This window comes from Astatotilapia calliptera, chromosome 12 (genome assembly GCF_964374335.1).
Source record: "Astatotilapia calliptera chromosome 12, fAstCal68.1, whole genome shotgun sequence".
Taxonomy (NCBI): Eukaryota; Metazoa; Chordata; class Actinopteri; order Cichliformes; family Cichlidae; genus Astatotilapia; species Astatotilapia calliptera.
The window spans coordinates 5375084-5390359 of NC_137433.1; the positions used below are offsets into that span (position 1 = coordinate 5375084).

At 40.6% G+C, this 15276-nt stretch overlaps 1 protein-coding gene across 11 annotated transcripts in view; it reads left to right on the forward strand.

The window, feature by feature from the left end:
* arvcfb (ARVCF delta catenin family member b) overlaps positions 1 to 15276 on the forward strand; it is a 271659-nt gene that overhangs the window by 213691 nt on the left and 42692 nt on the right. For 8 of the 11 annotated variants that reach the window (XM_080308753.1, XM_026186589.2, XM_026186581.2 and 5 more), the window contains 4 exons: positions 10064 to 10181; positions 10331 to 10502; positions 11661 to 11678; positions 13380 to 13451. In XM_080308753.1, coding sequence (XP_080164879.1) covers positions 10064 to 10181; positions 10331 to 10502; positions 11661 to 11678; positions 13380 to 13451 — 380 coding nt within the window. The remainder of the gene's footprint in view (positions 1 to 10063; positions 10182 to 10330; positions 10503 to 11660; positions 11679 to 13379; positions 13452 to 15276) is intronic. The other 3 variants (XM_026186585.2, XM_026186587.2, XM_080308755.1) reach the window with 1 other exon arrangement.

The window sequence follows — 15276 nt, forward strand, 5'->3', positions numbered from 1 at the left end:
GTAACACTGTGAGCAATCTACTTATACATGTATATTCTACTTAAATACTTCTACATGTAAATGTTTGAAAAGTGAATGCCCAACTAAGAATAACTTGGTTACAATAGTGAGTAACTTGCAAGACATGGAGGGAATTGCTTCTTTATGGACTGATCCATTCTAAAAATTTGGAAGAAAATTTATGCATTATGACGTTCTACATTTGAAATGCTCTGGTACAACACCACGTTTACACAAGGTTATACAATATTCACCAACTATAAGAAATAAAAGCCTTTGATCCGCTTATCTGAACTTAGTGATCACCTTGATCCTGTGATAAAACATTTCTACCCACAGCTGCTTTTTGAATGATATGAATCAAAAGCATTGGCCTTTGCAGGATTCTTAACCCAACACAATAGATTTTGGAACTGCAAGTTAGATAGCACTCTAAATCGCTGTCACCAAGACAAAAATGGAGGAAATATATCTGATCTTCCAGTCAATCAATGCAAAAGCGTATCGCAGCTTTTCTGGCAGCATGTGGTGACTGCCTCAAAGGGTCTGATTTTGTTACTTAAGAACATTTTATTGTTGCTGATACATGAATGTTGTTTTTAAAAGCAAAAGCAAAAGTAGCCATATTTTTCTGCAACTTGGACTCTGCTCATGTGATTTTTCTATGGCAACAGAAAAGAAATCAGCATTCTGGAAAGTCCTGCTTTGCTGAATGTCAGCTGAAGCAGTGCGACAAATAAGCCAGTCACTGCATTACAGTCAACCCTCCCATCCTAAATAATTTAGAAAAAATGACGAGATTGATTGATGGGGTGTGTTTTTGGCACCTTAAATCTTGCTACACATTTTGCTTACAGGCTCAGGCATTACGAAAAGAATCTCAACAAGGATTAGATACGAAGCTCAATCCATACACTGAATCAGAAATACGATCAGCACTGATAAACCTGACAGATACCAGAGCTGAGGATACACATATGGTCCCAAATGCTTCTGCTGACCTTGCAGGGCGATAGCAAAGGTCAGCCAAGTCTTCATCCATCTCCATCAGTGCTGCTCCACTCTTTTCCTGCTCTATTGTCCTCCGATGACCACATGACTCTTAAGCGACCTTCACACCCACAATTCATCTGATAAAGCAGACACACAATATACACACTGACGAGCTGATGGGGTCTGTGCAGACTGAAAGACAGACAGACCTCTGAAAGCACACCCGCTCGTTCTCTCAGTTTCTAACGGTAAAATATGACACGCCGAGGTCCAGAAAAAAATACATTTTCGGAATTCTGAAATTGTCAGATAATTGGAGTACGCAAGGCCGTACGATGAGCTAAAAACTTTTAAGAATGAAGCGTTCTCATAAGGGCACTGACCCATTGTGGTGTCCTTTTTATTTTTGCAGAACCACTGCACGCTCAGAAGCAACAGTGTCCTAAAAACATGTCTTTCTGCTTAATAATAGAAGACCTTGTGTTTTTGAAGAACTACATGTTTTCAGTTACTGCACTTGATCATCAAAAAGAAAAGAAAATGGTCTTGTTTTTCCAAATTATATAATGTTATTCCATTGTTGTATTATTTTACTCTGGTATTTTTTACTGCGTTCTACAGTATCACCGTCCAAACACGACAATCAACTCAGATTTGGCATAGTGAGTGCCTATAATTGTGAGCGTGTTGACATTTAAATACACTGCTCAAAAAAATAAAGCAACACTTTTTAATCAGAGTACAGCATCAAGTCAGTGAAACCTGTGGGATATTGATGTGGTCGGTTAAATAGCAGAGGGGGGCTGTTAATCACTTTCAGCTGCTTTGGTGTTAATGAAATTAACAACAGGTCCGCTAGACAGGCAACAATGAAACAACCCCCAAAACAGGAATGGTTTTACAGGTGGAGTTCACTGATATTTTCCACTCTTCATCTGTCCTGACTGTTTGTTCTCTAGTTTTGAAGTGGCTAGTGTCAGTGTCACTACTGGCAACATGAGGTGATACCTGGACCATGCAGAGGTTGCACAGGTAGTCCAACTTCCGCAGGATGGCGCAACAATGCATGCCATTGCCAGAAGGTTTGTTGTGTCTTCTGGCACTTTTTCAGGACCATCGAGTGTATGCCAGGAGACAGGCAGCAGAGCTGGACAGGGCCGTAGAAGGTCCTCAACCCATCAGCAGGACAGGGATCTGCTCCTTTGTGCGAGGAGGAACAGGATGAGCACTACCAGAACTACAAAACAACCTGAATAGATGATATGACTAGGAACATGTCTGACATAGTCAGGACATAGAAACTACTGAGACCATTTTGAGTTGCTGCGATGAAATTTCAACAAAATAGATTGGTCTGCCACATAATTAAAAAAAAGGTGTCTTTGAATTCAGCCCTCTGTAGGTTGGTAATTTTCATTTCCATCAAACAGGGATTTTTGTTCCTAACACATGACCCAGTCTAGATATTTTCGGCATGATCTTTTTCCATAGAGATCTCATGTGTTTTTAAAGTGTTGCTTGAATTTATTTGAGCTGTGTATACAAGTAACGGTTATATTACACTGGATAGAAATCATTTAGATTCTTAGGAGGTTCTCACCACTGCTGGTGTCCTGTCCATTCCAGGACTGCAACATTCCAAGAGAATGTTGTAACATGCTGGGGTTTCTTTGGAAGTGGGTTCAGTTTTCTCTAACAGTAACAAAAACACCCACGATGTGACAGCTGTTCCCTCTAGTTCCTCTATTACAGAACAAAGGTACAAAAGGATTGAGAATGGGAACGGATGAGGGAGGTAACGTTAGAAGAAGGGATTAGTGGCAGACAAACAAAGCCTGGTTTACTAGATCTCAAGTCATGCATTTGAATTCATCCAGTAGTTGCAGACCATCAGTCTGCACTCAGGTCATAAAATGACCAACTAACCAGCTGTTGGCTTGGGTAAAAACCCAATAAAATTATATGTTTGCTGCCACATTGCTATTAGGATTGGTAGAATGATGTCTGTTGCCTGAATTTTACTGCAGCTGCATTATCTTCCGACTCCATCTGATGCTGTTGTACATATCCAAAGCATCCTCATGCGTCAAGCATCTATGATGCTGAAGGTCAATTTTTCACAGAAGCCACATCAAATAGAATAAAACGAATAAGAAGGACAGGAAGTTGGAGGAAATAATCACTTCAGCTTCGATTGGAGCCGTGCTGGGGGCGGAGTCTGTGAATTTACTCTATTGGTGTCATAGCCCCTGTAGGAGTTCAGGCTCAGCAGGCCACAGCCAGGCTCCACCATCAGCCAGCAGACCCAGCCAGGCTCCACCATCAGCCAGCAGGCCACAGCCAGGCTCCACCATCAGCCAGTAGGCCACAGCCAGGCTCCACCATCAGCCAGCAGACCCAGCCAGGCTCCACCATCAGCCAGCAGACCCAGCCAGGCTCCACCATCAGCCAGCAGGCCACAGCCAGGCTCCACCATCAGCCAGCAGACCCAGCCAGGCTCCACCATCAGCCAGCAGGCCACAGCCAGGCTCCACCATCAGCCAGCAGGCCACAGCCAGGCTCAGCAGGCCACAGCCAGGCTCCACCATCAGCCAGCAGGCCACAGCCAGCAGACCCAGCCAGGCTCCACCATCAGCCAGCAGGCCACAGCCAGGCTCCACCATCAGCCAGCAGGCCACAGCCAGGCTCCACCATCAGCCAGCAGGCCTAGCCAGGCGCCATCATCAGAAATTCCGCTTCCAGGTCCTTCGTGGTGGCCGCCTCGTGCTCTCGCTTCAGTATGCCACCCAAGAAAGGCCCAACACCAGAGGAGGTTGAGGACATTAAAACCTCCCTCGGAGCGCTGTGCGGAGACGTGGCCGCAGTCAGGGCACAGCAGGAGCTGCTTCTGGGGCTTCTGGAGGAGGTAAAACAGCTACGCCTCCAAAATGCCGAGAAGGACAGACGGATCATGGATCTCGAGCGGCGGGTGGATGAGCTGGAGCAGTACACCCGTACGAACGACGTGGTCATCAGCGGTATTAAAATCAAGCCGCGCTCGTACGCGCGCGCGGTGGCCGGGAACGTCGGGGAGCCCAGCGACGAGGAGACCCGCTCGGTGGAGCAACAGGTGGCGTCCTTCCTCCAAAGCAAGGGGATAGAGATGGACCTGGAGCACATAGAAGCATGTCACTCACTGCCCAGGAGGAGTGACAGACCGCCGGCCGTCGTTATGAGATTTGTCAATCGGAAGAACAAGGTCGCACTGCTGAAACAAGGACGCAAACTGAAAGGCACGGACGTTTTCATTAATGAGCATCTGACACGAAAAAACGCAGACATCGCGAGGAAGGCAAGGCAACTGAAGAAGAATGGTAAAATACAACATACATGGGTAACAAACTGTAAGATTTTCATTAAGCTAAACGGGACACCAGAAGAGGCAAAAGTACTGATAGTGAGGAACATGGAGGATCTGGACAAGTATAACTGACACCAATGTATCAATTACACCAGGAAATGACATGGACACGTTGAAATTAGTTCTTCAACAGAAAGTAATTGATCTAGATTGTGAATATAAGGAGCATAATATAATAGATCCAGAAATAGATTCTGAAAGTAACTTTCTCTCTTCTTTTGTTAAAAATTGTAATTATTTCACTCAGGAACAATATGAAAAAGAAATTAACCTAGACGGGAAGCTCTCATTAATTCACTTTAACAGCAGAAGTATGTACTCTAATTTTGATTTCATTAAGGACTATTTGCAACAATTTTCTCGCCCCTTTAGTGTTATAGCCATCACTGAAACTTGGTTCAATGTCGATAAAGGAATAGATTTTTGTTTGAATGGATATGATTTAAAATACATGAATAGATTAAATAAGGCGGGCGGCGGGGTTGCTATATATGTTCATAACTCTATAAAATATAATGTTGTAACAACTATGTCTATGGCTATTGATGGAATTTTGGAATGTTTGACTATTGAGATTATGAATGAAAAAAAGAGAAATGTTATAATAAGTTGCATATATCGGACACCCAGTTCAAGTACTGACACTTTTAATGAATGGATAGAAAAAACGTTTGCTTCGGTGAACCAAAAATTACTATTTATCTGTGGTGATTTTAACATTGATTTGCTAAATCCAACAAGGTTAAAAGCCATTGATGACTTTACTGACACAATGTACAGCTTATCACTATATCCAACAATAACAAAGCCAAGCAGAATAACATCACATAGCGCCACTATTATTGACAATATTTTTACTAATGTCATGGATTTCCAAATTAATAGTGGCCTGCTTGTCTGTGATATAACTGACCACTTACCAGTTTTTACTTTGTGTGACTGTGATTTAAAAAAAATAGATACCAAGATCATGATAGCAAAGCGAACAATAAATGAAGAAGCAATTCATGCCTTCAATTTCGATTTAGCACAACAAGATTGGAGTTCGGTGTATGAAGAGTCAGATGTGGACAAGGCTTATGATAATTTTCTAGATATTTTTACTATGTGGTACAATAAACATTGTCCTGTAAACGAACACATGACAAAGAAAAAAAAGATAAAAAGTCCTTGGCTCACAAAAGGAATTATTAATGCTTGCAAAAAGAAAAACAATCTGTATAAACAGTTCATCAAAGTAAAAACAAAAGAAGTGGAACAAAGATATAAAGCATATAGAAATAAATTGACTGATATTATAAGAACGAGCAAACAACTTTATTATAGAAGAAGATTATATGAAAATAAAAACAATATAAAAGGAACTTGGGATGTGTTAAACAACTTAATTAAACAAGGATCTTCTGGAACATCATATCCTGAATATTTTACTGATGCAAATGGTGAAAATCACAACATGAGTAATATTGTCGATGGGTTCAATAAATTCTTCATAAATGTTGGCCCTGAACTAGCAGCGGACATCCCGTGTCATAAAAATGAAAATATCAGTAATATAAAATCAAATCCCTTTTCACTGTTCCTCTCAGCTACAAATGAGCAAGAAGTAATAAATATCACATTAAAATGTAAAAGTAAGTCTTCAATGGATTATCATGACATAAATATGTCTGTAGTTAAACAGGTTATTCTGAATATTGCTAGTCCCTTAACATATATCTGTAATTTATCATTTCAGTCCGGTTGTTTTCCAAAAAAAATGAAAATTGCGAAAGTAATACCACTATATAAAAGTAATGACAAACACAGTTTTACCAATTATAGGCCTATTTCTCTACTGCCTCAATTCTCAAAAGTTCTAGAAAAACTTTTTAATTCAAGATTAGAAAAATTCCTTGAAAAACATCAAATAATAAATGTTGGTCAGTATGGTTTCAGAACGCAAAGAACCACTTCAATGGCGATAATTGAGGCAGTAGAAGAAATTACTGATACACTGGATAAAAATAAATATGCAGTTGGTAATTTTTGTTGATCTCAAAAAGGCCTTCGACACAATCAATCACTCAATTTTACTGGATAAATTGGAAAGATATGGTATTCGAGGGAAAGCTGGTAACTGGTTAAAAAGTTACCTAACAGGTCGGGAACAATATGTTAGCATAGGGCATTACCATTCAGAGAAACTTGGTATTACATGTGGTGTTCCCCAAGGGTCAGTGTTGGGACCAAAACTTTTCAATGTATACATAAATGATATTTTTGATGTTTCTCAAGTACTTAAACTCATACTGTTCGCAGATGACACCAACATATTTTTCAGTAGCGATGATTATACTGATCTTGTAATGACTGTAAACAGGGAGCTAAAATTAATAAAAAAATGGATGGACATAAATAAATTATCATTAAATATAAATAAAACTAAAGCAATGTTTTTTGGTAATTTAAAATATAATATAGAATTACCAATTATCATTGAAGGTGTACCAATTGATAATGTGAGTGAAAACAAATTTTTGGGAGTTATAATTGATAACAAAATTTCATGGAAACCCCACGTCAGACACATAAAAACCAAAATTTCTAGAAGCCTCGCAGTTTTGAACAAAGTGAAACAATTCCTTGATAAAGATGCACTTCGTACTCTGTACTGTACCCTGGTTCTTCCATATCTTACATATTGTGTGGAAGTGTGGGGAAACACATATAAAAATACAACTAATCCATTAGTCACAGTACAGAAACGAGCACTGCGTATTATTCACAAGGCTGGTTATCTAGATCATACTCACAAATTCTTTCTTCAGGCAAAGTTACTTAAATTCCAGGATCTGGTTAATTACAATACATCCATAATTTTTTATAAAGCTTTTACTAAACTTTTACCGGCAAATTTACAAACTAGATTTGAAATTCGAGAAAAGGTTTATAATGTGAGAGGCTTTGGAGAATTCAAATTACCCAGAACTCGAACAACCCGTAAAGGCTTTTGCGTGTCTGTATGTGGTGTGAAAATCTGGAACAGTCTGAGTTTACAATTGAAACAATGCAAAAATATTCATAGATTTAAATTTCTCTACAAACAGTTGGTCTGGTCACAGTATACTCAATGATGGGTTTTAGTGTGCTCTGTAATGTCTGTTCTCTTACCATTGTTGGTATGGATTCCAAAATAAAATAAATAAATAAATAAAGTGTGCGTATGTATGTACATATATGTACTTGTGTGTGTAGATATATATGTATGTATATGTATGTGTGTCTGTTACTTGTAGTTATTACTGCCTGTTACCTGTGGTAATGCAATTTATAATTTATATATTCTGTATTCAGTTATGAAGGCTCTAATTGTTGGTTGCGAGCTGCCGCTTAGATGCTTGTATCTGCCCGGAGCTGTTGATGGGTCTGTATGCAATGATGGGCGTAGCTGCGGGAAGTTTATTGTTTTTTTTGTTGATGAGTGAGTATAGGGGTGGGATTTAATAAGTTTTCTTCGTCCCACTCCTTTTTCAGGCAATTTTTGTTTTTTGTTTTGTGTATTTTATGTTCAATATAGGTATTTGTTGTGCCTGAAAATGAATAAATAAATGAAATGAAATGAAATGAAATAATCAATAACAGACCAGGCTAAATCCGGGTGTGATGTGACCGTGCCGGATGGAGAGGCAGCGTCACAGATCCACACCGGGCGTATTCATGGATACAGGTGCTAGTTGTTAAAGCAATGCATGTCAGTTTTCCAGATATACAGATATGAGTGAGTAAATGTCACAGCAAGCAAAGTTATGAGTAATGCCAACGGCAGGCAGTCAAACCTGGCCTAACATATTTCTGTGGTTCCCACATAAAAAGAAAGTTTTTGTAAAGCAGTAACAGTTTGTAAAAGGCAGGACAGCTCGATAATCACTAGTACATATAGACCATAAATAGCACAGCGCCACATGACCTGTCCATAAAGAGACAACAGCAGCTTTCTTCACTGTCTCTACTGACAGATGTACCATCTATATACCTCCAACAGGACAACTGTTCCCTCAAAGACTGCTGGAAATGAAACAGCTGACAATAAATCCTCGTGTCTGTCTGCCCCCAAATTCACTTCTGTCAAATAAATCCAAGGTGAGCGCGCCACTAGATTTGTGTACAGGGGAAATGACACCTCTTTTTTTTTTTTTTAATACCTGGAGACGAATGGGGTTAAGTAGAGATTGTCGATCCTTTCTGCACTGTCTCCAACCAGGGATTAGTTAACGGTTTGTACACTGCAGGGTGATTCAGTAGACAAATGGTAGCTTTACCTAAATACACACATCAAAAACATGCCTGGGATTAAAGTGCATGGGTGTTTTCACTTGTAAATTAATCATTTTTGAGCAGAGAAGCATCTCCTGATGCAGTTTTTTTATGCTCAGTTCAAAGAAAGACCCAAACGCAGGACACCTGCAAACTAAAGCCAATCTTTATTTAAAATGTGCTTGTTGCAGCACATTGCAGAGACTGATGGAAGAAACAAATAAAACAAGACAAACAAGACAAGAAGGAGTCTGGTAGACAGACAAAGACCATAACTGCCAGCTAAGGGGAGCACTAGACTACACGGAGACCTGAGTTCACTAAATTCGTTGAACGCAGGTAAATGATTAACAAAATACAAGAGAGAAAAAAGCAGAAACCCCAAATGGCTCCACAGTGTTTGCAGTCTAAAATGAACCGTTCAGCACTGTAGCAGCGGTAGACCTCATACATGTTTCAGTCCCCACGGCACAAAAAAGAGGCGCAGTTCTGCTTACCTCGGCAATGCTGCCACTCTTCCAAAGGCCTAACTGGGGGTCAGCTAATGGGATTATGTGAGTTGGAAGCCCTCATAAATGAAGTCCCCGGTGAGGAGCGGGGAGTCCCTGCTATCCCTTAACCCTCTTTAAATCCTTTCCCTTTCACAGTCAGACAGGCACACGAAGACTGCACCAGCTCTGCTGCCGTGCTTGTAGGAGCTGTGCTCAAGGCGCTGGGTGACGCCCGCCCCCCTCCTCCCCCCGTACCAAAAAAAAGAAATTTATGTTAATAATTTTTTTAAAAGATTATTCCTAAAGCTGTCTAGCTTTATTGCATTGTACATCTGAGGCAGACAGAGGATGGAGGCCGTGGGTCACATGGAAACTCTAAAAATCACACGGCTGGGGAAGACTGATATGGGTTTACATGGCACTTTTATTGAACAGTGAGACATCTGGCTGTAATTGTCATCCTCTCTGTATGCTTGTTATATTCACTTCTTTAGGACTATTAAAAACACTTTCACTGCCTTCGGTGCTTTCCCTCTTCCCTTTCCTAATTTTTGTGAAGGTATAAATAGTAGTTATAGGAGTACTGTTTATAATTAGAGCAGGCTCTCAGTGGATAGTTGTACTGTGATTTAGTATCCTTACTGCTTTATTGGTATTTCACACTGGATGCCAGCCAGAGTCAATGAGATGGGATTCTGGAGACTGTAGTGTCATATTTTGAAATGGATAATTTTATAATTATTTTTAGCACAAACTATTGACTTGTGATTATTCCAATTTAAAAAAAACAAACCCTATTGGTCAAATTTTCATTCGCTTCCTCAGACAAATCTTCGTCTATGCACGCCTCCTAAGCTTGATGTGTGTTACTTTGTTTCTGTAGAAATGTGAGCTCAGACGGGGCAGAGGCTCGGCGCAGACTGAGGGAATGTGAGGGATTGGTGGACGCTTTGCTGCACGCTCTTCAGTCAGCTGTAGGGAAGAAGGACATGGACAACAAGGTGAGACAACATCCGGGTCATCCACTATCATGGATTCAGAATGAGCTCATTCTAATAGCAGCTTGTTGCTGTAGTGTTCTTATGAATTTATGCTGTTCAGTATTCCTGTGATGAATGTAGCTGGTAATTTTCCCGTCTTTGTTTCACAGTCTGTGGAGAATTGTGTTTGTATTATGAGGAATCTGTCCTATCACGTACACAAAGAGGTGCCGGGGGCCGAAAAGTACCAGGACCCGTCGGCGCTACAAGCCCCAGGTTCAGCGGGACCACAAAGGAAGAAGAAAGACGATGCTGGCTGCTTCGGAGGCAAGAAGGCCAAAGGTGAGAGGGAGGATGAACAGAGGAGATGAAAACACTGTAACCAAACAATCACAGCTATCCAGTTCGTAGAAGATACAGATGCATGGATGATCTAACTCTCAATACAAATGTGTGCAAATAAAGGAGTTACTCACAGCAACACAACAGCTCTTAATGCATGTGTTGCTTCAGAGGTCTTAATCAGTGTTCTCCTGTGACTGTTATCTAAATGATGCCGTTATCGCCCAGCTGTACAACAGTAATGGCCGCCATTAATCAGTCAGCCAATGAGATGTGACTACCAGCCAGTGACCCCTGACTTCTAATGGCTCTTTGGAGAACCACATTAGTTTAGGGTTCAGGACAACACAATGCTTAACGTGTACAGAGATTAATAAAGAAGCCAGTTAACCGCTCGGATGCTTTCCGACGTGTAAACACACGTGCAAAGTGAATGATTACAGCCTTCAGACTGTACAGCAGTAGGCTAAGTTTGGCCTCTTCTTCCGTTTAGTGTTGCATTTGTTTTAAAATATGACATGATAATCAGCACGCACTCGTGCTTTGTTTTGGCTAATAGACAGCCTGATTGTTGGCTCTTACTTCAATCTCTTTGAGTACTTTTCTCCCCCTCCCACGCAGTGATTTTAATTTAGCACCGCAAATGCTGCTGCAGTCTCTGCTGTTTTATGTGTATTTCACCTGCCCTCTTAAAGCTGATACTTAATGTTTTTTAAAATCTTTCCCTTTTCCTTTTTTTTTAAATTCTTTTCTCTCTTTCTTGCTTGCCAACCTATCTAAAAACCCCTTTCTCATTTTTCTTTATATCTGACACTTTTCTCTGTCTTTTACTGCCCTCCACACACCTTAAAATCTATCCCCATGGGTCCCAGAGACCATCTATGAACTGCTAATGGCTTGCTATCTATACAAAGCACCGTTTCCTTTCTTTAGTCTTTCTCTCTTTATTTAGCTTATTTGTCAGTTTTCTTTTCTCTTTCACCTTTCCTATTCAGTAACAGATGACTCCTTTTTCTGATAAAAACTGTTCTCATGTATTACACAGCCTCGTGACACAGACACACACACACACACAGCACACTCCTATTTCACCATGGCTCTTCTCTCTTCTCCCTGCTTTGTTTTTTGGCATTGCTGCTGCTCCTTGGCTAACTATAGAGGAATGGTTTAATCAAGGTGAGTGCCCCCCTCTTCAACCTTTCTCATTTTAGCTCTCTCCTCGTCTCCATCCTCTCCCTGTCTTCCCCCACCTCTTCCTCCTCCTCCTCCTCCTCCACCTCCTCGTTCTTTCCCCCTGGCTGTAGAATATAGTTAGAAGTAGTTTTGGGTGTCCTCCAGAAACCTGAGAAAGTTCCAAGGACTTAAGAAAATCGGGGGTTTCATTCATTCCACACACATTCCCTTACCATACCTACCGACCGTAGCTCTGAGCATTATAGACTTCCACCTGTCCCAAACTCCTCAGTTTGTTAGAATTAGTTGGTTGGATTTTTTTGTCAGTCCTCTAAGAAAGGTGAAAGGTAAAACGAGTGCTAAAACCGGTAAGTCAACAACAAATCTGTCTTTGTAGTGTTCTTAATTGGAGCTTGACTAATCCAGCGAACCAGAGATGCTGAAATGGAAATTTGCACATCTATCCCCAAATTGAACTTTGGTGTGAATTCTTTTAGACTCCAGATAAAATGAATCCTGACAGCTTTGAAGAACACCGCTAACAGTATCCAACTGGAGCTCTTCACCCCTTTCTAGTACACTTAAGCATAAATGTCAAGCTCTGCTGCACACTCAGTTTTTTTATGCATTTGTTTGATCGTTTGTGATTTGAAACTTCTGAGGATGTCAATAATTAAAGCTAAAAAATACTTTATTAAAGCTGCCTGGATCGTGCGCTACAGTTTTCTATTATCTGGAACATTTAAGTGTGCAAAAAATATAGAGGTAAATGATTCTTTACGGATTTGAATGTTTGGGCTTTTTGGGTCTTGCAGACTTTTTTTTTGATGCTTTCAGACAGCAGTGCTGGTTCTTTGTTTGCTGTGGTGGCAGCGAGGGAAAATTCTGACACCATGGCTACTAGCTTCCCATCTTACCAGCATCTTGTTTTGCAACACTAAAGCCTCATTCAGACATGGATTTCTGTGAATCTGACGCCTGGCTTCATGTCGTTTTTTCATACAAATCGAGCATTTTCACTGTTTACAATCCTGCAGACATCTCTCTCTTAGCCTGTGTGCAAGGAGCATGCGAAGCCACACACAGACCCCGTGACAACTGCATTTACATTTCACTGGAGTCAAAGCTGGCCAAGCTTTTTCCATGTGTAGTAAAAGTCATGTGACCTTTCACGCTTGGATGAAGCCATGATGTCACTTTTTCTTGTTTAGCCAATGAAATAAAAACCATCTTTACCTGAACAACAGCATAAAGTCACTTTAACAGAATGATGACTTGACTTGAAATGTGAAACACTTTATAAAAGGCCAAGCTTGAAATATAGAAATAAAATTTTCCATTGACTTACATTTAAAATATTTTTTATAAACTTTTCTTTAAATAAATCATATATAACTATTTGGAGGAGACAATTAACACTAACTTTATTTGTTCAAAAAAAAATCCTCTATCCTTGAACCTGGATTTAGACAACTGATGTAAATTATTTCCTGAAGGGAAGCAGTTTAGTGTTTGTACATATCATGTTGCTACATCTGTGTACTGTGTGTACATTTAAACACTTGTGCGTTATTTGTTGTTTGAGATGCATTTTCTGCCCCTACGGTCCAAAGATTTTGACATCATCCTCAGCATAACCCTGGGGTCTCTTTTCAATATCCAGTTGTCTGACACTGACGTCCTCGTTTCCTTCCTCTCCTCCAGGCAGAAAAAACGGTGAGAATGACAAAAGCTACGACACATTGGATCTGCCTAAGCGCACAGAGCCATCAAAAGGTAGGCCTTTGTGAGCAAAACATTTTAACGCTAAATCTATACAGAACATCTCATCTAGTGAGTGAGTGGTTGGGTTGGGTGGGGTGGGGGCAAGTCGTTTCTGTGGTGGTCAACAAGAGTGTGGGAGGCCTTTGAGTGAGAAAGAGGCTCTCGGCTAGCTGGCTGTTGAGCTAGCTTTGTTTGATGGTTTTGTGCCTCCAATGGGACGGTTGATTGTTTGCAGCTTGTGAGAGCATCAATTCTGTAAGCCCTTCTTTTTGTTAAATGCTGTGACAATGCACTGAGGCACAACAGGCAATAAACAGCCTCTGACTGTATACGGAGGCTGAAAATCATCTTTTGTTAAATATGTTGAATTGCTCTGTGCTCAAAGTTGTTTCTGACAGTGCACCTTAGGAGTGGATGGACAGCATCTTCTTTTACATCATGTATGTTCAGTATGGGTGCTGTTGTTATAGCAACGTGGCTCAAGTCTCACGATGTCATTTGTGTGTTGCCGGGTTGCAAAAATGGTGGGTTTGATTCTTGTGAAGGTGTCGCTCATGACTCATCCAGTGGCATCATACCTTGGTCAATCAGTGGAATACAGTCTGACGTCATATTTTCAGCTCAACTGAGCAAACGTAGGATGCTAAAAAAGTACCTGGTACCAGGTACTTCCACCTAGGAACCAATGTTGATGAGTACCTCATAGAAATGGCGCTTTACTGATCATCTGGCAACCACAGGTCATGAAGGAAACATGTGTATTCCCTATCCAGTTGTAGGTGGTGGCAGTTGCTCTGAAACTGATTGCTAAAGCATCAGTCAACAAGCCTACAGACCACACTGTGATCCCCTGGCAACTGCTGGTTGCATTCCAGGACTGGTTTGGCAAGTGGTTTCTGAAGGTTGCTGTCAGTCTCTTGTGTGAAACTGGGGTTCAGGAAGTCACCAACCAGTGTCAAGTCTTGTGTGAGTGAAGTCTAAAGCTCACAAATTTAAACAGTAAACACAGGTGTAGCAGCTCTGCCAGGTAATTTGATTTAAAAAAAAATCTTGGCTCTGACCAGTAACTTCCCAGAGTTTTTTCTGGTTCTGGTTTTAAAAAAACAAAAACACTTAGGTCCTCTTGAACGTTTCAGTTTTCAAGTTTTTTTTAAAAGCTTTTATTGTTTGTGCCATCACGATATAATGACTTAATTAGCAACTGCTGAGGTGCTGACCATCTCCCTGCAACGTTAATCATGTTAATCATTCATGATAAGCCACATTGTTTACAGCAAACCTTCTGCTAATACAGTTGCCAAGTATTTACACAGTGGAAAAGTAACAAGCTGGCATGTCATAACTTCCTGATTTAGGTTGACTACGTTCAAAAGATTAGGAAAGTCGACCTTACCCTTACCCAAAGGATTTATTATCACATAATAACTAGAAGCCACATTGCTTCCACCCTGGAGTATTGTAGAAAATGTTTGTCAGCAACACACAAAGCTTGAGTATGAGATGTCTTTAGCTGTTGCTTGAGAACTTGAGTCAGTGTGGTTACTGGGAAAACATGGTTGTTTGAGGCCTTAATTTCAGTCTGTGAATCCACAAACTGATTATTATTTATTGATCATAGTCAAATATTAAAAGACTCTTATTCTCTCTTCTCTGTTGTCTAATGCATTGTACAAACAGACATGATGTTAGGTAACATTGCAGGGGGCATCATTCCCAGATTTGACATGTGGTTCATGCAGTAGAGTGTGTGTGTGTGTGTGTGTGTGTGTGTGTGTGTGTGTGTGTGTGTGTGTGTGTGTGTGTGTGTGTGTGTGTGTGCGTGTGTGTGTGCGCATGC